At 43.4% G+C, this 26551-nt stretch overlaps 1 protein-coding gene across 1 annotated transcript in view; it reads left to right on the top strand.

The window, feature by feature from the left end:
* dachd (dachshund d) overlaps positions 1 to 26551 on the top strand; it is a 90010-nt gene that overhangs the window by 21199 nt on the left and 42260 nt on the right. Inside the window, exon 2 of the mRNA XM_084545347.1 lies at positions 25844 to 25959. Within this exon, the coding sequence (XP_084401473.1) occupies positions 25844 to 25959 (116 nt within the window). The remainder of the gene's footprint in view (positions 1 to 25843; positions 25960 to 26551) is intronic.

The following is a 26551-nucleotide window of genomic DNA, read 5'->3' as shown; positions in this document are numbered from 1 at the left end:
GTGCCGTTGAGCCAGCGCAAATATTTTTTAATTTTTTATTTTAAGCGCTGTCATGTTTCGCACGCTTAATTGCAAGGTATTTCTCGCCTTTAAAGTTAAAAGTAAACCTCGCAGTTAGTTTTTTATTTATTTATTTTTTTGCTTCTTCCTCTCAGCTCCACTGAGTAGCATGGTGGCTGTTTAGCCACTTTTCTCTGGCCAAATTGTTTTTGTGACCCATGGAATGTTAGAGGAAATGCTTCTTTCTCATTGGCGGTCCCCCGGGTGTGGAGGCCATGGCCCCTGTCATCGGCCCCAGTGCACACACACACACAGACGCACACAAACTCACACACACAAGCGTACGGACGCACACACACACACACGCTCAAACACAGGATCACTCTTTGCTGGAGGAAAGCAATCCACCGCAGGAGAGGGACCTCCAGGCCTTTTTATAGCACCAGTGCTTTCACCACAGACTCCCAGACGTGACATCACAACAACTAGAGATCATTTTCAGTCGCATCATCATAACCACACACACACACACACACACACACACGTACGCTTGGAAAGACACCTGCTTTCTTTCTTTTGATTATTTTTTTCTTTTACTCGCCATCTTCTTCTCTTTTTTTTTCGTTTAACTCGACACACAGAGTTATCACTAATTAAACCTCTCTTTGCAGAAATAGACAGACTCCAGACAGTGGTATTTTTTTATTATTATTTTTTTTTATTTTATCTTTTCAATTCCCTGAAAGAGAAGTTAAAAACTAATCATGAACAGTCCCAATTCGAAAAAAGGTTTTCCCAAGAATGTGCAGTGAAATATGCTCCTCAGATCAATTAAGTGTTTACAGCCTGTAAGAATCAGCAGCACAATGGAGAAGCTGTCTCTTTCGGGCCCCGGAGGCTACCGTAGCAATGTTTCATTAAGTGCACTCACTCCTGTGGCCCCCTATAAACACACATTAATTAAGGCACACAGAAACGCAGTCTCTGAGCTTGCACTATGGTAATGATGATATGACCCCAAAAGGAGAGGTGCACCAGGGGTCAGGGAATAAAAGCAGGGAGCGTTTAATGCCAGGGCTCGGCTGATCTGCAGAAACGCGGCCTTAACTGGTCCGATTCAAATTAGGCCAAGATTTGCTTAACTGGCTAATTTAGATGTGCATGAATGTAGATTCATTTCCTGCAGAGAATATGGCTCGGGTGTGTTTTCCCCTCCCATAAAAGTAATGATGAGGGTCAAGATGACAATTTTCTCTATGTCAGCAGTCAACGCAGATACAATCATTTATACACACTGACAAAATGACTTAATAATAACATTGTGACGGTCCGTGTTGTATTCTCATATAAAAGTAGAAAAGTTTACTATGCAGTTAACACTGAAGTCATATCATAGAGGCAATAAAACGTAACCGTCAAGCGGATCTCTCATAAATGTAATAAAGAGAGAGGCTGAATAAATGTTTTACACTTTGACGTTTGCTTCTACGCGAGACTGGAGATTTCCAGAAACTTACTCCGCAGACTCGCCGCAAGTGACCCAACCTGGGCGCCCGCTCATGCTTCAAATCATTTTAGCTTCAATAGCAGTCACCTCCCATAGACAATTTACGTAGATCTGACAGTGTCATCAATATGATCCCAAACACCGATATTTTCTTTGTGGGGCTAAGTGGAAAGTCCCATCCCATCCTCTCAAGATTTGCAGCTAGAGGCCAGGGGGCTGGTATCCATCTTCGTAACAGTGACTATGTTGGAGGAGGAGGTGAAGGAAGAGGAGGCGAAGAGATGGAGGGGAGGGAGGCAGCATGTCAATGAGCCTGCCCAGTGTCACTGAGCACCACACAGAACAGCCATCTGGAGAATCAAAGACTCCTACCATCTGGCTGCCTCACCCACTCTCTACCCCCACAGAATAAGAATCAACCAGATAGTACATTGCCATAACACTCCTTGGCCTTTTGGTGGAAAGAAAACAACAACAACAACAAAAAAAAAAAAAAGACAGGTAAAACGGCATTCATGCAAAGAAAAGGAAAAAAAAAAAAACACAACAAGTTTCAGCTTTAATAACGCACGGGCTTGTACGTGTGCTCACCTCAGATGCAAAGATGCACTTGACCCTCATTCGTCAATCCGAGCGTATGTTGACATAAGACCTGAAAACGAACATATGCTCATCTCGCTGCCAAACCGGATATTAAGTAATTCCATTTTTGTCTCATCCTGAAAATCAATCACCTCTGCAGGCGGATTGTTTGGACGTACCGCACTTGAATTACGCATAGAAAGTTTAAGAATAGCTGTATTTCTAATCATATTTCTGTTTTGAAACATAAAATCTCGTGCCGCGTTTAACAGGAGGCTTCTGTAGTCTTTGACTCTGCAATTCCAACCATCATTTTTGATGACGGTGATGGTTTTGTCCCTTTATTCTTTACAGTCATTAAGCTGTCAGAGTCCTTAGTGAGACCTCAAGTTCTCGCTTAAGGAGCCGAGAACTGTAACGCAACGGAGACTCAAAGCTTAAAAGACTTCTTTAACATCGAACCGGTCTTGCTGAGTGAGCCTTCAAAGTCTTGATTTAAATTATGTATGCTCTGTAAGTATGTATTTGGCAGGAAAGAGCGGCGAGAGGAGGAGGGATGAACGCTGAAAAGTCGTCAGCCATATTCCAAAATGCCATTTCCGTGTTGCTGAGGTACCATTGTTTACAGGGCTTTGATGGAGAGGTGCCCTGATCGCCACTAGCTGTTTCTCTACCTCTCTTTTTCTTCCCCCTCTTAGTTTGAGAGAAATCTCCTGACGCTGTAAAATGGGCAATGATGACATATGTGGATGCAGGCCTGTTCATATCTTTGTGGGGCCTTTAGGGAAATAAATATCTGAGAACATTCAGTGAAATGAAGCTCACTCAATAAATCACCATGACACAATAAACACTTCTGGCACATGAGCAACCCCCCCCACTACCCACCATCCCCTGGTGCCCGGCCCCCTCGCACACACGCACACACACACACAGACACAGACACACACGCTCACGTACACACAAACACTCTCCTCTCAGACACCACCTACCTCTCCCCGCCTCTTCTTGTGTTACCAAATGGTGCCTCCCCACAGGCCAGTAAATCAAATCCCAGCACAAATACAGTGGGAATTTATTTGGAATGGGCTTTTGTTCTCTTTAACGCCTGATTGTTAGGTCGCATGATAAATTTCGAGCAGGTTGTTTCTGTGCAGTAGCTGCGCGTTTGCTGCCCCCTGTTACCCGACGTGAATCACGCCCGCCCTTTAAGCTCCACTCCTTTGACCGGTTAGCGTTGGCAACAGCTGTTTCATTGAAAAGATGTGAAGGAAATTACCACAGAAATCCACTTTTTTTAAAAAAAAGAAAATCAATGTTCTTGCAAAGATGCGTCTCAGCTCGCCTCTTTCCGCGTGTTTTTTTTTTTTTTTTTGCACGCATGAGGTGGACAAGTCGGTGTATAAATAAAAGAAAGACGAGACGCAATAAAGCGCAGACTTAATTAGTCAACTAATTATGACACACAAGAAGCATGTGACTTAATCATCCGCTGCACCTCGTGCTCCGCTGAAGAGATGAAAAACGGGCGGCAGACAGAAACGTCAGATCAGAGGGGGATCAAAACGGGGAGGGAGATTAGTACGTTAAAAAACAGAAAACGTCACACTTCCATCACCCCGTGCCACAGTTCGCGTTTCGTTTTGAGGTACGGCTTTGGGCTCCTAACTGTGTCAGCTTGTTCTTCTGCAAGAGTTTAATGACACCCGACTGGAGAATTAGCACCAACAGCTGTTAACTCGACGCACCCAACTCATAACATTCGCATAACGGAGCCGGCTTGAAAATGTGCATTAATTTGCATTTTCTTCCCGACAAATCTCTGGGAACTTGCGCGCTGAATTTAGATCGGAATAGTCATATGGTCTTGGAAAAGGGGAAAAAAAAAAAAAAAGTTTAGGGAAAAGTGTGTGACTAGCTAGCTATGTGTGATGATTTGGTAATTGGAAATTGAAAAGATTGCTCAGGTCTTGGCGGCGTTAACAGCGTGTCCCAACACCTCGTGAGTGACGGTGTTAGCGGGATGGAAGGCTCAGCTTTTCCCTTGACTCACAGGAAAACCAGTCAATCTCCTGTCGCGGCCGCTGTTTATGCAGAGGTTAAATAAGCAGCAATATAACAGACTTTAATTGGTTTATCAGTGTTTGCTATGGTAACCCACATGGAAACAGCCCCTTAAACAATTATATTTTTAAACCGCCGGCCAGGATATATTTTGCTTTATCTAGTGTGAGGTGCCGTGGATATGATTGCTCACTGTTATAAATGGCACATAGTTAGTACACGGAGAGAAAGACATTGTTTACACTAGGCCTCATGCGGTGAATCTGTCCAGTGTAAGGTAATCTGCAGTAATAAGCTCCATTTGTTTTGTTTAGCTTTTAAGCTGAGGGAGAGAGGAAGGGAGAGGGGAGAGCGAGGAGAGAGGAAAAAAAAAAAAAAATCTCATTTCAAATCCTACCCACCTTCTTATCTCTATTTGTTCAGTTGTTTTTAATGCCACATACTGAAAGAATTTCAATGGCTGTTTTGCCATGAAGTCATTTGTTATCCTTCAGCGGGCTTTCGTCTCCCTATTGTGTGACAGCCCCTGAGTGCTCGAATCCTCCAGATGGAGCAGGTCAGACACACACAGACTCACTTACGTACACAAGGATGCACACATGCGCGCACACACTCGCGCACAGCCTCGCACTCGCAGGCAGGTTCACACACTTTCTTCTCAGCGGCTGACATAGATCTACTTGCCTCGTGACATATACGGAGACGATAATGTCATTTTTGCCAGTTTGTCTTTCCCCCCCTTGCGTTTTTCCGTTCGTTTGGAAACGCTAAGAGCTGCCTGGCAGTTCTGCAGCTCCGCGCCATGTTTGCAGACAGTCCAAATGAAAATGTTTCACAACAGTGTTCTCATTTCGACGCATATTGTCAGTTGGCTGAAAGAGTTTCGTGGACGCCTCGTGGAGCAGATGCACGATTTGTCTTGTTTTGCCGTTGCGCTCATCTGACAAGAGTTCTTTCCCAAAAAATAAAAAAAGAAAAGAATACAAAAACAAATGTGAAGTTTTTTTCTTCTTGTCATGAAACACATCACGGCTCCTTTTATTGACTATGGAGGTAAATGGAGGTAATAAGATACCCTGTGAGTGTCTGAAAAATAGCTTTCTTTTATCATTTTGTCTGAATTTGGTTTCCTCTTTTTGTCTCTTTTCACATGTGGCGTCCCGTCCTGATCCTCCCGTTTGGATCTTCCCACGTGCAGGTATGTAATCGTCACTGAACCAAAATATAAAACGCACGCCTAACAACGTGCCGCTTCGCATTTTGTATGTTTTTGAGCACGCATATTCTTAGGGACGTTGATTTCCTGCATCAACTGTTTCTTGTTTACAAACTGACTTCCTCTTTCTATACGTTTACATAAACCACTGACTGATTCAAACAGGAACCGTTATAGCGGAAAAAAAAATAACTCACTTTGCAATGTAAGAGACATATGACTTGCAAGTTTACGCTTTCCCTTTCGTGCATGGCTCTCATTCGAAAAGCGGAGTTCTGGGGTGAATTTTACAATAACGCATTAACGTGACAACAACGGGTGCATTTGGGTGATTGTTCACTTTCACTTGTCAGTGTCGGTAATAAAGGTAAGAGCAGGTTCCATAACACGTAGAACGTAATAACCCTAACAGCCGTCCTTAAATGATTTGATTGACTCACGCTAGACCTCATCGCTCTATTTTAAACCTAATGGAGTCTGGGTATAATTTGACCAAGCCTTGATTGACAGCCCCTTTCTCTATCTCAACAGTAACCCCTGACGATGTACATTAGAGTCGGATTAAAGCAAGGTGCTAACGCATATTAAAAAATTAAGCCAAGCCAGTGGACTGGCAAAGCTCCCTTTTTTTTTTTTTTTTTTTTTTTTTGACCCTCCCCTCCCCTTTTCCCCCCTCCTTTCATTGTACCTTCCTTTTTTTTCGACGGTCCAGCATTAAAATTCAACGGCATCAAGTAGTGATAGGGACTTGTTAATACAGCTGCAACTTGCCCTTGTGCAGGAAATCAAATGACACTGTGCAGCAGGCCACGGAAGAGAAAACCGAGAGGACATTATACTTCTCACACAGAGCCACGGAGCCTTGCAGCGGGGAGGCAAGGATGCAACATCAAATATAACTCTGTAGCCTTCATAACTAGGTGCTTAATTTGTCAAAACGCCTCACTTTTGTCTAGGGCATATTTTACAGTGCCTCGAGCCCTTGGCATATTTAAGAGGACCATGGTAGTTTTTCCTGAGGCAGGATACCAGCCTTATTGTACTGCTTCAGCTGCTGTAAATACTAGTAAATCTTCAGCGTTGCATTTATTCTAGCATGACACCAAAGCCTCCCACTCCAAATGATTGAATGTAACTTATTTCACTCTGCTTCCCTTCATTTGGGGATTTTGTGAAGAGTCTGGTTCGAAGACAATGAACTAACAAAAGATTGTTTTAACAGCTGCATGTCTTTGATTACACGCTTCTTTGAAGTATCACTTTAACTTAGCCCTTGAACTTGGATCGAGATCAGAAATGAATCGCGCTCCTTTTTGATGTAAGAGGAGGGGATTTTATTGTTGAAATGTTCATAAACCCGCTTCCAACCGTTTAGCGGACAAGTTCAGTGTTGATTTTTAAACCGTGGCAGGAGAAAGGGAGGGAGGGAGGCGCGGGGCGAGAGGAGAGGAGAGGAGAGGAAAGGAAAGGAGGGAGGGTGCTGGTTTCATGTTCACGTGCACCCTGTGACAAGGATAGCAAAACAACCGCTTTCATTCCCCTCAGCAGAGCTCAGTTCTTAGATACGGTCTTCAAGTTACTCTGAAAGTCTCAGGCTCCACATTTTTGCTTTGGTGACTCATTACAACAATATGCCATCCATATGTTTCCCTAAATGATCATTATATCAGTTTTCCCACTTGAAAAAGACTCGCACGTGCACGGAATCTGGAAACATAAACCTTCCCGTAACAGTTATACTTAATCTGCTTGTTGCTTTCGACAGCAGTAATAATGTGCATTTGAGGTGCTTTGTTGTTTTGGACAAAACTCAAATTCTATTAAAGGATTAAGTAATTGAACACTAATCTAAAAGACTTGAGGTTTCTGTTCTTTGGTAATGCCTTTAATCTTGGCACAGTTTTAGAAAAGGCAGTGGCAGTGAAGTAGTGAGACGCTGAGGGGAAAGCAGATTAGTTCAATTTCATGTATTTTAGGGGAGAACTACACTAGCTTAGATGGATTACTGTTAAATCAACGAAATGAAATGTAATGACGCAAAGAAACGCGTTTATTTGCATGAACATGAAGCTTCGCACTTTCTCAGCGGGAATTATTGGAATCATGGGAGTTAGGCGGGATGTCTTTACTGTGTCACATGTAATGCTGATTTATTATTTTGCGTTTTACAAAAAAAAAAAAGAAGAAAAGAAAAAAGGAGTTTTTAGAATTTGGTTCACGAAATCCCCAAACTACAAATGTCGCACAATACCAAATTTAGTAATGTAATGCACTGCATCAGCTGTAGGCTATTGTAGCCATCATTTCCAAATTAATCATGCTCCAAATCCGCTCCTATTGTTCAATTTTACTGTTACCAGTAACAATAAAGAAACAAAAGTTGAAGAAATTGCTTGCCCTACATCTGTCATTGTCATTGGGACACCGGCCATAATACTTTATTTATATTCCGCTCTGGATATACTTGCTTTTTTGTTGTAAATGTTCATCGATTCAAGGGCAGACAAATATACCCCCAGCACCCTACATGACCCACATAAAGCGATATGTGAAATTCGCCGTCTATTACAATAACACGGCGGACGCAAATAAACTGTATTATGGGTTTTGTTACCCTTCCAGCTAACTCAAATTACATTTTGAATGTCGTCCACTCAATCTTCCTCTCGTCTTTTGTGCTTTCTTTTGATATAAATAGGCAGACATTCAGGGGTCTAAAGAGTGGGAAGTCAGAAGAATAAAAAAGGAAGAGGAAATTTAGATATTTTTAAATGATGTCCTACATTTTGTCAGCTAAAATCAGGATATTGCCTGAGCGGGGAGAAGCCATGTTCTTCAGTTGTCAAAAGGCAGTAAGTAATGATTAAAATAGCAGTGTGAAACGCGGGGAGATTAAAGTGATGCTAATGATAAGTGAGAGAAGAAAAGGGCAAGCTATATTTTAATTCCTGGGAGAATGGTTAATGACTTCTATTGCCTGAGATTAAACTAAACCTGTCTCATCAGCTTTTTCTGCTCGCTGAGGAAAAAAAAAAAAAAGCCCCCTGCACTTTAATTTATTAAACTCTTTTAAGGAAGCACATTGATCTACATAGGTTAAACTTTCAAAATTTGGGCAAAAAAGACGCCCCATAAAGCTGTCATGCAGGGCAAAGCTGTTGAGTTGCTCAAGGCGCACTATAAAGAATTCATTATCTCCAAACTGCCACATTTAATCAGAAAATATCAATTATTTAAAAGGGGAGGTTTGCTCCTGTTTAGAGCATCAGGTTTTACTGACACACTGGATTAAACTGACACGTTGAATATATTTTCCCGCTGTCACCGTGATGTGAACTTTCCCATTTTCAATTCAAGCCTTTTCCTTTTTTGTCTTCTACCTTTGGCTGAGCAAACGTGCATTTGGCCACTGCGAAGAGGCCTTTGTAATCGCATCAATGGAATAATATAATCCAACAAGTAAAATATTTATCTCCTGGTTTCAGCTTGCTGCAAGGGCCGCGACTTGTGCCGCGTAAATTTCTTGCATGGCATTAACACAGAGGCACGGGTGACCTCTGTAATGAAATGTATGGTACTGTTGACATGGCATTACAGCGATTCAACACTGTTCATTAATCTTTGTTTTGCTAGAGCCCTTCTGGCATATCCTTCGCCAAGGTGCGGAGCAGTGCCAGAAATTGTAAGGCTCACCACATATTTCTGATGGCAATTAGCATGCATTCCGATCCACTGAGCCCCTCGCATAACAGCCCAATCCTTGCAGCGTCCAGAGTCTTTATCAGCGCCCGGGTGATAGGAGTCATTGAACATTCTGCTGACAGCAGATTATTTTTGTTTTTACACAGATGTCAGACGTAGGTGGTGTTTTCCACCCTTACTGTGGGACTAGGGGCTCGCTCAGGCCCTCCTTCTATTGGCAGATAGCGGAGCAATGCTAAGTTTTTACCCTCCTCTCGCCCTTTCTCTGTCTATTTGCCTCTCCTTGTATCTTTCCTTATCTTAACCTCTGTCATTTTCAGGTCTGGAAATAGGTCTGATATTTAAAGCGCCCGGTAAAGAGTAACTGTCATCCCTTAGAGGACAAATAACAACACTCCCAGCAGCGCTGGATCCTGTGCTGTGCTCCTCTCAACTCTCTCTGGATCTGTCAGCAGGAAGCAGGCGTGCAATTAATAACCCCTTTACATCTAAAAATCCCAGTCTGCCAAGTGAGCCATTCATTCGGATATAGAGAGAATTTCTACAAATGCCTGCAAGAGGAGGAAGCCCGTTTTTTTTTTTTTTTTTTTAAGTGCCACTGATGATGGCTCACGTATAATCGTAGTAGCCTGCGATTCTGATCGATATCATCAATGGCCACTGCTGCTGCCGCGCAGAATTTGATCCGGGAGTCTCATGCTAATGTTCACGCCTGTGTCAGACACAATGTAATCTCTTCTTTTGGATCAATGACACTTTTTTAATGGTCTCATCGCTTTTCCCCGGCGCAGGTAGTAACACTATTCTTGAATCTCCGTAATCTGTAAGCGTCTCCAGAAAAGCTCTGAGCACGCTGACGGCTGAGTTAAGGCTTTAATCAACGTTTCAACTGCACAAACTCGGCGGAGGCCGGTGTTCTCAGAGTCGCAGGCTTGTGCCATTTCTTTTTTTTTTTTTCAAAAATTCAAATCTTTCATTAGGATGTTAATGACTTAAATCTCTTGATTTGCCCGGAGTCAGAAGAAAATATCTCTGTTTTATTTTGTTGACATATTCAGGATGAGTTGAGCCCCCCCCCCACCCCACCCCACCACCCCCTCTTCCTCCCTTCATACCATCCCTTGTTGCGTAAAGTAATATCTGTGTTTCTGGGGACACATTACAATAATGCATTAAGAAATCACATTAATAATGCACATATTTTGTCACATATTTATAACTATCCCCCAGACATCAACATGTCACAGTTGTTGTTAGATCCCCTTTGGTTTCAATTAAAATCTCGCTGAGGCAATAAAAATAGCCAATTAAATTGGAGCAGGCTCTTCAGAGGTACAATTGGTCTGATTAGATTAACCTTGAACATCAATTAGGGTTAAAAATAAGCTTAAATGTATATTAATAACTGCCCAGCATATTTGATGCTCAGCCATACTACACTTGTATCACTCATTTCCTCTGTATTGATTGCCTAAGTGGCATCACTTTCACTTGATTAGCCTTTATTTTCTCCGGTCCTTATTTGTAGCTTAATTATTTTGACCAGCGCCGTGAAACATCAAGATGTCATTATCTAATTAGAAGTTTCCAAGATACGATAGAGATTCTGCATAGCGATCTATACAAGATTTCCTCAGCTTCCATAGCTGTACAGCTTTTTTTTTTTTGTTTTTCTTTTCTCTGTCACATACTCTCCTCTCTTTTCACACACAAATACACTCTTCAGTAGTTGTGGTGTGTGTCAAGCTTTTCTCACCACCGCCGCCGCCACCACCACAGCTACCACTGCCTGGCTGCCTTCAGTTATCCCTTCCCACCTGGTAACTAAGAGCCGAGCATCCAGACGCTAAAAATATGCCTCACGCTAATGTCACACCCCCCTGCCACTTTCAGCACACGGCTCCCAAAGCCCAGACTGGTGTGAAGGGGAGGGAGCCGAGCAGACATCTTTGTAATTCTTTTAATAACATGTGTAAATGGGAAAGGGGCCTATCGGTCTTTATCAGGCCTGGCGAGCAGAGCAGAGCAGCTGATACCACCTAGGGGTTGGGAAACGCCTGATTCGTCTAACAGTCCGTGAAGCTGATTAATTTCACTCTTCATTAAGGATGTGTTGTGGCGTCTTCTCTGGACTTGGACACATCTCTGTGCCATCGCACAGTGTCTCTTGGTTGTGTTTTTTTTTTGCTCCTTGTCCAGCTCCCCCCCCCACCCCACCCCACCCCCCGCCTCCCTTCCCACTCTCTTTCCTGGGCAGCGCTTTTGCAGCAGCACCGGCCGCCCTCCTCCTCTTCTCTTTGCGCCCTTGGCAAATGAAAGGTCAAAGACGCTGCAGTGATTAATGAGCAGTAGACTCTGGGATCTCTCTGTCAACCCCCCCCCCCCCCCCCCCCTCCCGCCACATCCCTCCCTTCACCGGCCCCCCTCCCACCTTGCCCTCCCCGCTCCTTGCATTATTTCATCTGCTAATCTCACACAACACAACTTAGTTAGTATGTCGCAGAGGAAAAACAGTGTTGTGCAACTCCGCTGAGCCGCGTAGACACCAACACCGAAGAACTTTTGTGTGAGGCGAGGGGAGAGGAAGGGGAGGCAGGGCTCAGAGAGAATTTCTTTTTTTCTTTTTTTTTTTTTTTTTTTGTGGCCCAAAGAAAAGGTGCTGTAGTGTAAATGGTGGGCTCTCATCTCGGCTTTTCATCTCAAGATGTTGCGACCAAGTCTAATGATTTTAGTAGTGTGCTCCGAGCACAAAAACTCTACTTCAGAAGCTCGGCGGTTTTATGGCGTAATTGAATGTGAACGTCACAGCTCCTTTCACAGGATAGATGACACTTCATGGGCTCAGACCAACTGTTTATTTGAAAAAGTAATGAAATATTTACTCTCCATTGCAGCACAGATTAGCAGCAGTAATTGACTGTGACAGAGGTCTATGCACAAGTATGTGCGCATTTTATAGCGAGGGAGAGAGGGAGCGAGAGGGAGAAAGAGTTGGAGGGCCCCTCATGTTTGAATGCAGATCTTCAGCGCACAATGGGCCTGTTAGCGAGGCTGAATTTCTGCCTGTCACTTTCTCTCCACATGTTGCTTTTTCTTTCAGAGATAAGTGGGCCTAATGCTGAACAAATAGTGGAAATCAGAAGCCACTGAGAATCATTTGCCTCTCCTTTTCCCATGGCTCCCAAACAGACACCCAGACGCACAGACAGAGGGAGTGACGATATGAGAGAGGGAGCGCGAGATGGAAAGGGTGGGAGCGGAGGGGAGCGGAGGGGAGCGGTGGGGAGGGGAGGGGAGGGGAGAGGAAACAGAAAAAGAAGAAGAAAAAAAAAAAAAACTCAATGAGCAAAACAATTTTGTCACCACAAGCAGATCCAATTGAAAAGTCTCCTGGATGGGGACGAGCTGGAGTTGTCAGATCAGGCCACGGCAGTGAATAGATCCAAGCAGGCTAAATTGGCATCAGGTGTGGGCTTCCCCTGGCCGGTGATAGGCTCCCACATTGTGCTGGCGAGACATTTGGCCATTTTCAAATATAATGGGAGAAATGAATGCAAATGAGTGAGTGGACTGAAATGTATTTAAATGCAGATTGAATGGGGGGCTCTGCGTAGCGCCTGATAACAAGTTGCTTTAGGAGAAGGGCCACATTGTGTTGGGTCATCCCTCCAACCCCCACCGCTCCGATCCCCACACCAGCAGTCCTGTTCTCTCTCTCCCTCTGTCGCACTTGTGTCTCATAAGGGGCCATTGTTCACTGAGTAAACTCTCTCAAAACTATTTACATTACCCATTTATTTGCATTACAAATATTTTGTGTTCTTTCTCTTTTTTTTCCCCCTCTCTTCTCCCATACATAGCCGACGCACATGCAGCCGGCCGCCTCGGGCGATCCAGTAAAAGAGTAATTGCGAAAGGACAGGGGGCTCTGGCAAAAAAAAAAAAAAAAAAAGGGAACACATGAAGGGAAAGAAAGCCGGAAAAGGAGGGGTCCTATCATTAATGATAATGTTGCTTATGTCCATAGCCTCATTAGAAGCGGTATAGCAGCCAGTAGCATGTGTTTCACAAACAAGTTCCCGCTGCCCACTGCCGGTCGACCGCTAGCCCACGGCGATCCATCTTCTCAAACGTCTCCTTCCCATATTTAAGGAGCTCTCGTTACAGCCTTTCCCAGACCTGTGAATTTATGGTGCACTCCAAGCGGTTAGCATAATCGCCGGGAATGCAGTCATTTCAGCGGGAATGTGGGAATTAGGGCAGGGGAGAAAAGGAAAGCTGTTGGTGTGTTAATTGAATTTCATAAGAATCCTCTGCAGCGGCTTTGCCCCGTTCACAACGGCGGCGCGAACACGCGGGACTCGAATTCTTTTTGTCCTTGTTTTTCAAACAGAAATCGAGAATCAAGTATTTATTTGTATAAACCTTGATGTCAGGCTTGTACGACTTGTTAATTTCTCCCCTCTCTCTGATCTCGCGAACAGAACAAGTGAAGAGTAGCAAGAGGGTGTGTTCTCCTCCTCCAGAAAAGAAAAAACAAAACAGCTTTTTGTTATTTCCTCATCTGCATTTAAAATACAATTTACATGCAATTAAATTTGATTAATTAGAGACACTAACCTCTGCCCGTCCTGTGCGCACATAATGTATCTTGCATTTCAATGTCAACCAGCTCATGTTTACATCAATTTGTGTTTTTTTCAAGGGCCGTCATTGCGTCGAGCCTCCACAAAGGAATCATTTGAAACATTTAACAAATAAGGTTTTCCGGCAGTTTGCAAACTGAACCCATCGAAATAACCTCTCGCTTGAAGAAACAAGTTTGCGTTCACAGTTGTTGTCCGTGTCAGTATTTTTATACGATAATAGAAGATCATTTTCAGAATGCCATTTATGTAAAGTTTGCCCTGTTAGCATAGGGGGCAGCTGGGGCAGCAACTGCAGAGATGCTTCAGTGTCCAGAAGTTTCCATGCAGTGATTAATAGGAGAGGTAATGTAGTGGGGAAATGAGTAAACACTCCCTTGCTCCTGGCTTTGTGCTTCAACGGCTTGATGACAAGGGCAGAGCAAGGTGAGAATTAAACAGACCCGCAGAAGAAGAGGAAAAAGAAAAAAAAAAAAAGAAGAAAAAAAAAAGGGAGCAACGGGCCGGAGGGAGGAGTGAAGCATGACAGACCTGGGCAGTGAGTGGGAGTGAGGAAAGGGCGACTGGGAAGAAAGAAGGCCGCCTTGACAAAAGTGGAAGTGGAAGTTTCTCCTGAAGAAGAATAATTAAAAGCGCTCAAGGGAGGGCAGTTTTAATTTCACATGTAAGGGGCTAAAGATTTCATTTAAAGGCGCGGCGAGCGGAGAGGAGGTTAATAAGATGAACAAAGCAGGGAATGTGAGAACATACAGTGTGAGGAAGCGCGTTGGACTTTCACCTGACACGTTTTTAATTATTGAACCTCTGATATTTCTCTGTTGAAGAGAGGGGGTAAAAAGACAAGATTAACTGATTAATGGTCATGGTAACCAATTACTCACTCATGGGGAAATAGATTTAACTTCGCCGGAGTAACACTTCTCTTCAGCGCTAAACGTCACAGAGTGAAGCATTGCTTCCAACACCAAAGCTAAAAGCATACTCTTGGTTGTGCTGGCAGTCTCAGAAGCTGCCTACTGGGAACACAACCAAAGCATTGCATAATGCCTCCTTCTAAAACAGTGAACTTGCTTCTACAGTCAAATGCGCGCTCTTGATCACTGAAATCTCAGTCCATTAGTGCTATCTGAAGTTGATGTATCCCAATTATCATAATAAGATCAGCTTGGTCCCGTACTCCATGGGACTCCAAACTCTCTCACTGCCACAAAATGATCAAAAGGACTTTGTGAACTAGACCCAGAGTCCCAGCTGTGGGCTGATTTGTTCAGTAGTGGTGAAAAAAGAACTTTAATTGAATATGATGTATTTCTTTTTCTTCTACTTTTGGTCCGGGGCTGCAAGTAGGAATGCAGCGGAGATACGCCGGCTCGTCTTATCTCGACGAGATATCGACCGGAAAAAATACTTTTCTTTGCTCAGATCACCCCTGAAGATTGTCATACAGTTCGGTGTTTGCTAAGCTGCACCCTAGTTATAGACTTCCTCTCTGCGATGCCTACAGGTCCTGATGCGTCCCGCTGCACTCCCCTCCCCTCCCCCCCTCCTCTTTATGCAGTCGTAAATATTGTCAGCGCAGAGCATGGGAATGACTCTTGCACTGTGATCCCAAAATCCCTATTCTCCTCCCGCCTAGACGTCACAGCGCACACACACTGTGTTTGACACTTATGCATTATATGTTTATCAGTCTCTAATGAAACACTGACAAGTTCCCCGCACAAGGGATGCTGTGTTCCATTAATAGTCCTTAACGAACCTTGGGCACTCACAAAAAGACCGGTCCTATTGCAGTTGACAGCAGTGGGGCCCTCAGCCCAGGCCCCCTGGAGAGAGAAGATATTAAGCGTTAGCAGTGTCTGCATTACCTCCTTCAGTCTCTTTTTCCTCCTCTCTCTACTCCCTCTCCCTATATGCATCTGTCTCCCCTGGAAGTAAAAGGTGTCTCTTTCTATTTCTTCAGGCACATGTTACTTGACCACCGTGTTTAGCGCGGAGCCGGAGAATAGTGTCAGTTAATTTGTCGCAGGACATTTGTGATTGATTTATTCATCCAGGGCTCAATAAATGTTTGTGCTGCGATGAATCCCCCGAACCATAATTTACTCTTACGGCAAATTAAATTCAGACCTCTAAAAGCATGTGTGTAGCATTTGATCATTTGAGCATTTATTTTTTTCTATTCATTTGAACATTTCTGACATTTAAAATGCACGACAGAATGAAAGCATTTTATTTGTTCCGTGCAGGTTTTTATCGTAATTGATACCTTTTAGTCCAACAAAACCGAAAGGACCCGATGTGGAATTTACCTGATTTAAAATTACCACTGGCGTAATGAATATTCACTGACATCTGCTGCTTTTAAGTCAAAGGCATTTCCTACCGTTTGTAGCTTAATTGTGCAGTTCTCCTGTTTTTTCTTTTCCTCCTCAAACGTGAGAAACCCTTTTTTTCGTCTCAGCTTCCCCCCCTGAAAAGCCGCATCTCCCACACGATGCCTGTGATCTCTCTATTAGAATGTGACAAAACATTTGTTCTCACCAGAAATAATGGTCTGTAACATCCTCTAATGTGATTCACAGTTTATTTGCAAGTCCATCGCCGTGTTGAACAAGGGGTTATGGGCGCGTCACACATATGGATAATTTTAAGCAGATGCATCTGGCGTGGCTACCATGCTATGATTAGTTTCCAGAGCGTTTGTGAGTGTGTAAACCATTGCCGACATGGATGAAATATAGCCTAGGTTCACTGGGAGTGCAGAGAGAAGAAATGTACCCCATCTGTAATACACTGTGTAGACTAATATCAGCTCCTTTTCTCTGATATTGCAGTGAGATATCGATCTGGTAAAATTGTCCCATATTGGAGCTGTCTGTTGTGATATTCATCATGCTGTCACCTCTCCCCAGCACCTACGCGTTATTAGAAACCCGGGTTTGAAGAGGTTGAAGGGTTTTAGTCTCCGAGATGTAGCAAACAATTCATCATGGGGGAGAGGGGGAGCGGGGGATGAGAGAGAGCGAGGGAGAGAAAAGAATTCAGGTGAGGTGATGCTTGGGTAAGATTTATGTCTAGTCAAGCTGTACATTAAGAATTATATCATCAAGCTAGAGCACACCGGCGGCTTCACTTCTATCTGCTGAGTAGGCCTATTTGCTCTCCTGCCAGGCTTAAATGGAGTTTTAGCTTTTGAGAGAAGTCTCAAGGAATGTAGCATCTCGCCCCAAACAGAGCTATTCGCGAAACGTCTTGCTTGTCGAAAGCAATTGCACGCAAAAGCGTGTATGGATTTTTTTTTAGTGAGTCTGACACGTTTGTTTCGCGCCCGGTGCCAATCACTCATTAGGAATAAAGCCTGCAACTGGAACGTGCCACCTTCGGTTTGGCCCACTTCGGGGTGGGACTCCGGTTTGAGTTCTTGTTATTTCCTCTCCCCGCTCGCAGTCAGAGACTCTTCCGGAAGGATCACAGAGAAGTACACAGACGGAATCCAATTCTTCCGTGTCTTGCAGAGGAATCAGGCTTTGATTTGTCTTTAACTCGGTACAAATGCTCGTCTGGGAATGTGGAGGCTGGGGGCTCCCTCTGAAGTTGTTCGCTCCCTCTCTCTCTCTCTCTCTCTCTCCCCCCTTCTCTCTCTCTTTCTCTGGGAAGTGTGTGTGCTTGCACGCTAGCCTCTGCTCGGGCTCGATGTTATTGTTGTAAACAGCATTTAAAGCACAGCTGGCCAAATTGATCAGGGCTTGCGTTGGAGTGAACTCGAGCAGCCGAGAGTGGGGCTGCATAAACAGGGCTGCTTGTATCTAAATATGCAAACACTCTCACAGCAGTCGACACTCAGGGGAACAGACACTGTTACTTCTGATGGGGAAACAGTGAGAAACAGGCCCGAGCGCCCTAACCTTTCCATGTATACAGAGAGAGGGAGAGAGGGGGAGAGGGGGAGAGAGGGAGAAAGAGAGAGGACGGGAACATTTTTCCTGATTATGTAAACATTTCTTTTCCTCCCCAGATCATTTTTGGACTCCTCCAAGTATTTACTTTTCATTAATTATTGAGGGAAAAAAAAAAAAAGTAAATCGGGGAAAAAAAAAAACGAATAAACAGTAGATAATTTTTGTTTAATGTTTCACACAGGATTCCAATCCTCAGTGCAATTAATGCTAATCACCGCTGTCTTCCTGTTTAGCTTGAACTCGGTGTGTGTTTGTGAGCCGCCGCTCTCTCTCTCTCTCCCTCTCTCTCTCTCTCCTCCCTCGTTTTCTTTCACTCTCCTCCTCCATCTCCGCCGTTAGTCACCGTGTCTCCTCGTGTTATGATTACATCACCCTTTCTGTCTGTTGTGTCCATTTAGACCTGAAATTAATCACATCCGACAATCTGGTGGTGCTATTCCCAAAGTTCAAAAGCTTTAGCAGCACAAGAGTGATATATATATATATATATATATATATATATATATATAGAGAGAGAGAGAGAGAGAGAGAGAGAGAGAGTGAGAGAGAGGTGGAGGGAGAGGCAGGGTGAGATGGAGCGCATCAAGCATGTTGGAGGTACTTACCATTTGTAGAGTACAGTATATTAATTGCTTATCGGTTTTGGATTTCAGAGTCGTTTAGAGTCAATCGAACGCATAATTTTCACAGCTATTGTTCTTTGGGGTTTGTTAATTGTCACCCCACTGGCGGAATTAAAAGCAAATTAAAAGCCTTAACTATTGACTCTATCTGAAGTCACTCTCCACAACAATTTCACAAAACAATGGGGAGGATTAATGAAAATGCAGCTTGATTTCTGTTCTCCAAAGCTTTTGCTATGGGGAACCAATTAACTACCCTTCAGGATGACTTTCACTTCTAACTGCCGGTCTGTTCCACTGCCAGAAACTGGGATTAATTCTCAATTAATCCCTCCACCAGAACAACTCTGCCTTTGTCTGCTGGGGAGGACAAGAGCATACAACACCGAGGTTACCCCGAGCCTGTTTGGTGGAGGAACCCCACCCCTCCTAAGATTGATACACCCTGTAGACTAGCTCTTCTCAAGCTGAAAATAAGAGCCATTAAAAGGGAATGGTTGACAATGATTTTTGTTTTAGGATTTTGAGCTTTATTAGCCATGCATATTAATGAGTCAATTAATTCCATTCGTCCTCGCAAGTGGTCTGTTTGTTTTTGCCTGACCTTTTATCTTAGATGCGTTCACGCTCCGCTTGGTTTAAGCACTTACTCCATACTGTGTTTCCCATAGCCTCATGTCCAAAAAGGGAGTTTTTATGTGTTTAGCACTAAGATTCTCCCCCTCTCTTTTGTTTTCTCGCTGCCACTCTCTCTCTCTCTCTCTCCCCCTCTCCCATCCGTCCACCCTCCCCCCTCCGTCTTTTGCTTTTGCTTTCTCCCTCTGTCAGAATGCCTGCTGGATGTATTCCTCTCTAAATGTGACAGGAAATATGCTATTATAGCATGCAGAATATTTGCCTGATGGGATTTGCAATAAAATTACTACATTTCCTTTCCATTAGGATCTCTAAAACCCCTCTCTCTAATTTATGATTACCCTAGCAAAAGACATGTTATATACATAAAGACTAAAGTAGCCCCCAGTCCACATTTAGCCCGTCCTGCTTTCAAAGTTAGTTGAGAGGACAGGAGAAATAATTGAAAAGTGCAGCTGGACTGTGTACAATCTTGTAAGGGATGCCTAGAAAATGAGATTAATCAGTGCACAGACATTGTGGGGAAAAGTTTGCAGTGAATGCCTGACAGTCGTGCTCTTTCTCTCATTTCAAATGTTGGCAGGCTAGCAGGCAGCTCCAAGGGAAATGCGCTCCTTTCATACTTGAGTAATTGATGAATTGTATGCAATATGCAAATGAGAATCCATAAATCTTATGAATGACAGCTTAATTTATGTGAGCCTTAATGAATGCAGGATTAGATTTTAATTAAATATCCTCAAAGGCACCCTGACTGGGTAAGTTTTTAAAGCCTTGTTTTGAAGACTTGTTTCATATGCATCGCAGTTCATGAAAAAGAGAGATCAGTGAGAGTGGTTAGATGAAATTTCCTCGCAGTTTGAAGATAAGACCTGTTCTGTTTTGCTAACCAAAGGCACTTGCAATTAATAAATATTGGAGCAAAATCATATCTACCAATCTCGTTTAGGCTTTCCTGGAACTGCTCGTTCTCATACATTTGATTAACTGCATTTACTTTAAGCACTATCTGATTTCTAACATTTGGTACAGTATCTTTTTAATTAAGAGAATCATCCATTAGGCATGGAAAAGTCAACCAATTAGGCTTTCCCCATCAGCTCCCGTGATGTTGGAAGTCTGCTTACTCATTATCAGAGTCTGTTGATGTGATACTAAACAATCTTCGACTCTGTAGTTATGGGACATACAATTATGAAATCAGCTTTTAACATTAATGATGCATGGGAATAATCAGCAATTTATCATGTTTTAGATCTTTTTCGGATTCTATTTCACAGCTGAGAGGCTTCAAACGCCTCTAATAGAATGCGATTACCAGGCTAAGCTCTTTGTAGCTACTGTAACAGTGGGTTTTCTCTTAAAGCCCAGTCGCGGTTTTCAGGACACCGGCTTGAGGACGGTGCAAGGAGCGTGACTGGCTCCTACGTACCATCAGACACTGAGATGGTCTCACCCAGCGTGGCTCTAATCGGGCCTGAGCCCAGACAAAGGCACCAGGAAGGCACCCACTCTCCCAACTACCACTGATCTCAACCCTGCACATTAGTCCGCACAGGGATCAGAGCACAGACAGCACTTTAAAAGGGGTTTTAGTGGGATTGATGCTAACTCTCTCCCGCCTTTGATTTCACACCATTTGATCTGTGATATATTGTTCCGTAACAAAGGTTCACAGTTTGCAGGCGGATGCAGCTGTTCCTAACCCTAATAAATAAAAGTGTATGTTTTTTTTTCTTCCACCACCCCCCACCACCACCACCACCACCTACCCCCTCCTCCCGTCCCTCCTCGCGCTCACAAACTCGCTGTAATCCGGGCTATCTAGATCAGATAAGTGCGATGTGGCTACCTGTGCGAGGCGGTGTTTGACAGGTGCAAGGGGAAGCTGATTGAGATAATCCAAGAATAGGTTCAATGCAAATACAGATACAAGATGAGGGTAAGGATAGATGGAAGCTCGGGAAAGATGGATGAGTGAATGCATTCCCATGTATCACAGTGTGACTCTGAGATTATGATCATCACCACGAATAGACTGCCAAGGTCAGCAGGAAATATAAATCATCTTTCTTTTTTTTTTTTTTTGAAGGCGCCGTATATTCGTGTCATTTGTTTTTCTTTTTTCAAATTGATATTATTGTATTCATTGTCAATTAATCTGACAATTAAATTTTTTTTATTTTAATAAATGTTTAACTTGACTGAAAGCCAATGATATCCAGATTAGATGTTAGAAAACATAGGAAAACGTCTTATATTCTTATATTTAAGATGTTTTTAAAGTAACTTTAGTTCTGTTTTCAGAGTTTAACGTTCCGTATTTTTTTATTTTTTTAAATGCAGATAATTAATACAGTTCTTATTGGTTCCTTATCGTTTAGTTTGCATGGGCAGCGATGTTATCTGTCCTGTGTTCGCTCACCATACTCTTCTATCTTCCATAGCAGATCTTAAGGCAGCTGATTAAGTTGGGAGCCGGAGAGCTGAGATCACATTCTAATCAACTTCTAATTAATTAGACATATATGTTATCATCGCAAATCCGCGGTAGGGGGAAACAGTATTTGTTCGTTTTCACTCTCCACCGCTATTTAAATTCAGTACTTCCACATCCGTCTCCCTTATGGCACCGAAAAGGCAGCGTTTTCTTGAAAGCATGGAAAACAAAACCGCAGAGCTTGTTTCTAAAACACCTCATTTCCAGAATTAAACTTCATCTTTTCCTTTCAGCCGATGCCGTTATCCTACCTGTGGGGATTTTAAATTGGCAGTAATACACCACAGACATGTTATCCCTGTCTTTCAACAAACATAGTTAACCTCTCAGGGGAGCGGCGCGCATATTTTTAAACCGTTTGATTGAACCAAATAAAAAAAAAAAAAACTATAAGCTCAGCATATTCCGGCCCCTGATGGTCTGGGGCCCTCTGAATTTCTGCCTGACCTGGCACTTAAAAGGTAAGGAGCTGCTTTGTTTTATCAATAAGACCTTGTTTTCATGGCTGGTCACCACCCCAGCAAACCAATCAATGGGGCATGCTCCGCTATCGCTGTGAGAGAAATGAAAAATAAACCCCAGATAATCCTTCAGTTAAAAGGTTACTCAGGGCGATAAAAGCTATTTTGTTAATTTATTTACTCTCTGCACAGGAGAGATAAAGAAAAGGAACAATTAGGGAATTCTAGGTGAGAGATTTTAAAAGGGCAATGACATTGGGTTAATATTTTATAAGGCCTGATTGGCAGAGACCTGGAGAGGCCTTTTGTTTACACAAGCCCCAGACGAATGATTCACTCGCTTGTTTTGGCCGACCGGGCGGAAATGGAATAAATATCTCCATCCTTACCTTTTAGAAACGTCAAACAAAAGACTGAGATAAAAGGTTAATGGCTCAATCATAACCAACAGGAAATAATATTATGCTCTTTCTCTGCAAACTGGAGTCACTATTGACATAATCAGGTTGAATTCCTGAAGATATCCGAAGATGGGAGGAGCAGATGATTTCCGTGTGTAACTAAATCCACTAAGGGAGCGCGCTCACTTGGGCTAAACATTACATTTGTGGTTTCAATTGATTTATAACAGATCATAATCACTGCATTAACAGCGTTCTGGGTAATAAGATCTCAGTCACTGCTTCCGTTGTCAGAAAAGCGTCGGATAGGGAGATGTCAGAATTTCTGCCACGAGATCAAAAAAGCGTCCCGATATCTCATTCGATATTATTATTATTATTGTACGTCTTATTACGCCTATCACCTTGTGTTGGCTTCCTGTAAACGGGGTGAGAACGTGAATTTAATTATTGTGCTTTTATTGCATTGTAGTGCTGAAATTGGACTCGTGTGGAGTGTATTGTTGGGCCCCGTGTAATCTGATTGCCTGTGCAGCGTAGTGTGTTGGATAGTATCAGGTTCCAGCCGACACTGCTGGGTCAACACACGGCCGGGCCATTAAAGGAAGTCTGGTTCAGGGAAAGTTCACCACTATTTTCTTTTCACCATGGCAGCAAAACAAAAAAAGAGAGAATAGATGTGTAACATATTTGTGGCCCCAGCCCAAAGCTGGCGGGGCCTATTTTGTTTTCCTTAATTGAAGCCAGAGATACGAGGGCCCCGAATATCTTTAGTATAAATATAAATAAAGCCATGAAATAAAATTCTTTCAGGACTGACCTCCAGTACAGAAATAATACTGTGCAAACAAGTCCAGTTTAAAACCCGGAGGTTCTTATTTTGTGAAAGGTTTTAAAGTAGAAAATAAACCAAAAGGGCTAGAAAGAGTAGAAAAGGCAACACCAGATAAGTCCAGAAATTCCAAACATAAATCCAGTTGTTCTATCCTTTTCTGCAATAATGGCCTAGTTTGGAGCGTTTTCTGTGCCAGGCTATTTAGGGAATCAGCATCTGCTGCTTGATAAATAGCCCGGCTCTTTGTTTGAGGCCAGGTTGAGTTCCTCTCTGGACCCAGCTTATTAGCCTGGATGGCTCTGACCATCGCAGCAGCAGCGGCAGCAACTCTGTTTGGATGTTAGCAAGCGTTGCCTCAGCTGTGGCGTTTCAAGGCCCTGAATTACACACTGTTACGGATCATCGTGGCAAATTGCAAGCCTTTAAAATCTTGACGAACAGTCACTGAACCACTTCTGTAATAAAGCCAGTTTTGCACATTTAAACACGTACTCAGCCGCAAGTAGGGGAGACAGCAGCGTTCATTTCTGAGAGGCTTTTCCTGTTGCTCGGAGGTTCCTCGGTTCAAAGCTCCGTTTCAGCCGGCGTATTGCTTTCATGGCTGGCTAGCGTTATTTGTGTGTGGGGAGAGCAGCTGAAATGTTACCCCTTTAAACACACGGACAGGTTCTCTCGCGGCCTATCCAAACATTACCTTTACTTAACTGGGTCTTTGTACCTGGGGTTCACATCCTTTGACATGATCTGAGGGCGATGTGACATTTTTTTGTCCATTTGAGGGCCTTTTTGCTTTTAGAATTGTTAGTGAGAAAAAAAAAAAAAAAAAGAAGAGCCTTTTACCCATCACATACCCGCTATTGAGGTCTTTCATAAATAATTCAGCCAGAGTACAAGTGAAAGTGATGACAGCAAAACTGTCTGCGATCTCTCCCTCTCTAAAGATCAAAGAGGTGCTTCTATAGAAATAGGAATTACGTTTCCAGACGTTCCCAGGTTGAACGGGCACTCATTTCTCTTTCTGCCTCCCTCTCTCTCTCTCTCTCTCTTTCTCTCTCATTGCCCTCTTCTCGGCTTTCTGTCATTCGCTCTCCCTCTCGATACTCCTTCCTATCACTTGTGTGCCCCCCCCACCCCCCTTCTCCGTAGAAACCCAGTTGAGTCTGTGAAAGTCTGCTTTTAGTCCTAAAACCTCCAGAGCCGGCGTATGAGGGGAGTCAGCACATTCAGACAGATAGAGTGAGTGCACTCTATTAGCAGGACTGAGGTAAATAAACCTCACCAAGACATGGCTGAATAAATTCAACATCTAAGGCTGCGAGGTATCTGAACGAAAACATTGCGTTGCTCGGCGGATACGACCTTTGGGAAATGTAGTGAAATGTAGTGTAACACAAACTGCCTCGTGTACTGTACTGGTTGATAAAGTCCAGAAGAGGACATTATTGTTGATGCAGAAGAGCTCATCAGCTTGTCGCACTCATTGAACCTAAAATGTGTTTCCGTTTATGTCGACTAGCGAAGCAACAGTTAATCTACAGGCAAATTATCAAAGAAAGTAATAAAATATGGTTTTAATTAGCACATATTAAGATATATATTTAGATAGCTTATATATATATGAGAGTTTTAAAGAGGAATTTAACTCAGTTCGTGTTAGAGAGAACTTCCTGTTGAAGCTTGAAATGGACTATTGTACGTGAAATAATGTATGAAGCCAATATGTCACCTGTGTCACGTCACCGCAATTCATCTTCGGCTGAGACATCCCGCTCCTTGTTCATAAAGAATATACCTCTATAGAAGCTTCGCCCATTACATGCTCATTGTTTTATTTTTTTTTCTTCTTCTCACCCTGTAGGCTTTTCTTTGTAACTATAAGCGAGCAAAGTAGGTATTGATTGAAACTCGAAGCTGTATTAATAAGCGAATGAGTAAGATGTGTGGAAAGTCAGGGGTGTATCTGCTTTGAAGGCCTTTTCTCCTCCGCAGCAAGGTGGCACGGTCATTTATCACGGCTGGATCTGTGCCCCTCGTTTGGTGTAATAAAACTCCCCCATCAGAACCGTCCAACAGGTCTGAATCACTCTGTCACACCACCTTCCAGCTAAGGCACGCATTAAATCAAGCAAGCAGAACATTTCCTAAGGCAGCCATTGCCTTTTAATTTCCTGAAGAACCTTAAAATATCATTCATTACCAGAACTACACATATTTGGTTTTTAAAAGTCTCATAAATCAATAGTGGCCTGACTGCAATAATTATAACAAGTTAACATGTAATTTCCAGGCCGAGGGCCGCGCGCTGGATTTTAGCATATGCAAACGAGGCAATTCAAATAGTGTGGGGATATTAATACGGAGGAACAGGTAACGAGGTACGGGTTATGAATTATGCATCAAAAAGTGGTTGATCTTCAATAAAGGAAATGAATTCACCGTGTAATCTAATTAGTTATGGAAGTCTATTATGTTGAGCTGCAGAAAGCAACTGTCCTTGAAAAGAAATTTATTTACAGTACATGTTAGCTCTTTGGAATGGAATTGCATTCTGGAGTGCTCCAAATGTTAACACTCCCCCGCCGCAACCACCACTACTACCCCCACCACCACTACTACCCACTCGGCCCCTCCTCCCTCCTCCTCCACCACCAGTCTCCTCTCAGTCTCTCACCCCTCAACTCTTCTCTTTCTCTGCCCGGTGTTTTTAGCTCCAGACCCGGCCGGCCTCCGAAGAGAACCCAGAGCGTGACATCACCGGAGAACCCCCACATTATGCCCCACTCGGTCCCCGGCCTCATGTCCCCCGGCATGATCCCGCCCACAGGTACGGTTTGGCCCTCGCCTGCATCGCTCTCTCGCTGTTGCTTAGGCTCGGATTCACTCTGTCTGGGTCTCTTCTATCTCTCTCTTTCTCCCCTGTCACACACACACACACACACACACATTCACACACACACACACACACACAGCCTCCCTACGAGTGGCCTCCCCGCAGCTTGTCCCCGAAATGGCAACCAGTCCAAAGTGACACATGCACCCAACCACCAGACACCAGCCGCTCACTCGTTTACCAAAAACAGATCCTCTCCGCTCAACCCCCCGGAAACCAAGAGGGGGAGAATAAATTGGAGTGGAGATCTTTTCTCTCAGATTATTCCAGTAGATGTTGCATTTTGCCTTGAGTGCATTCTAATTAGTGCGATTAAATCCACTCCACTGGTATATGTACATAGGCAGTGGCGATGCTAAAGCAGGCTTATCGCCACAAGAATCAACAACAACCGTTTGTGCCCTAACTTACCCCAGGGCCAAGTCTTATTGCAACTAATGCTTTTGTTCTATTTGTGGCTGGCTTCATTGTGACTGCTTTGATGTTGGTGGCTGTAAGTGCTCTGATTTGCATATTTTGCCCTCCT

The sequence above is a fragment of the Chelon labrosus genome, assembly GCF_963514085.1.
Source record: "Chelon labrosus genome assembly, chromosome: 5".
NCBI classification, from domain to species: domain Eukaryota; kingdom Metazoa; phylum Chordata; class Actinopteri; order Mugiliformes; family Mugilidae; genus Chelon; species Chelon labrosus.
The sequence above is the reverse complement of the archived record's forward strand: the minus strand, read 5'-3'. Positions and strand labels throughout refer to the sequence as shown.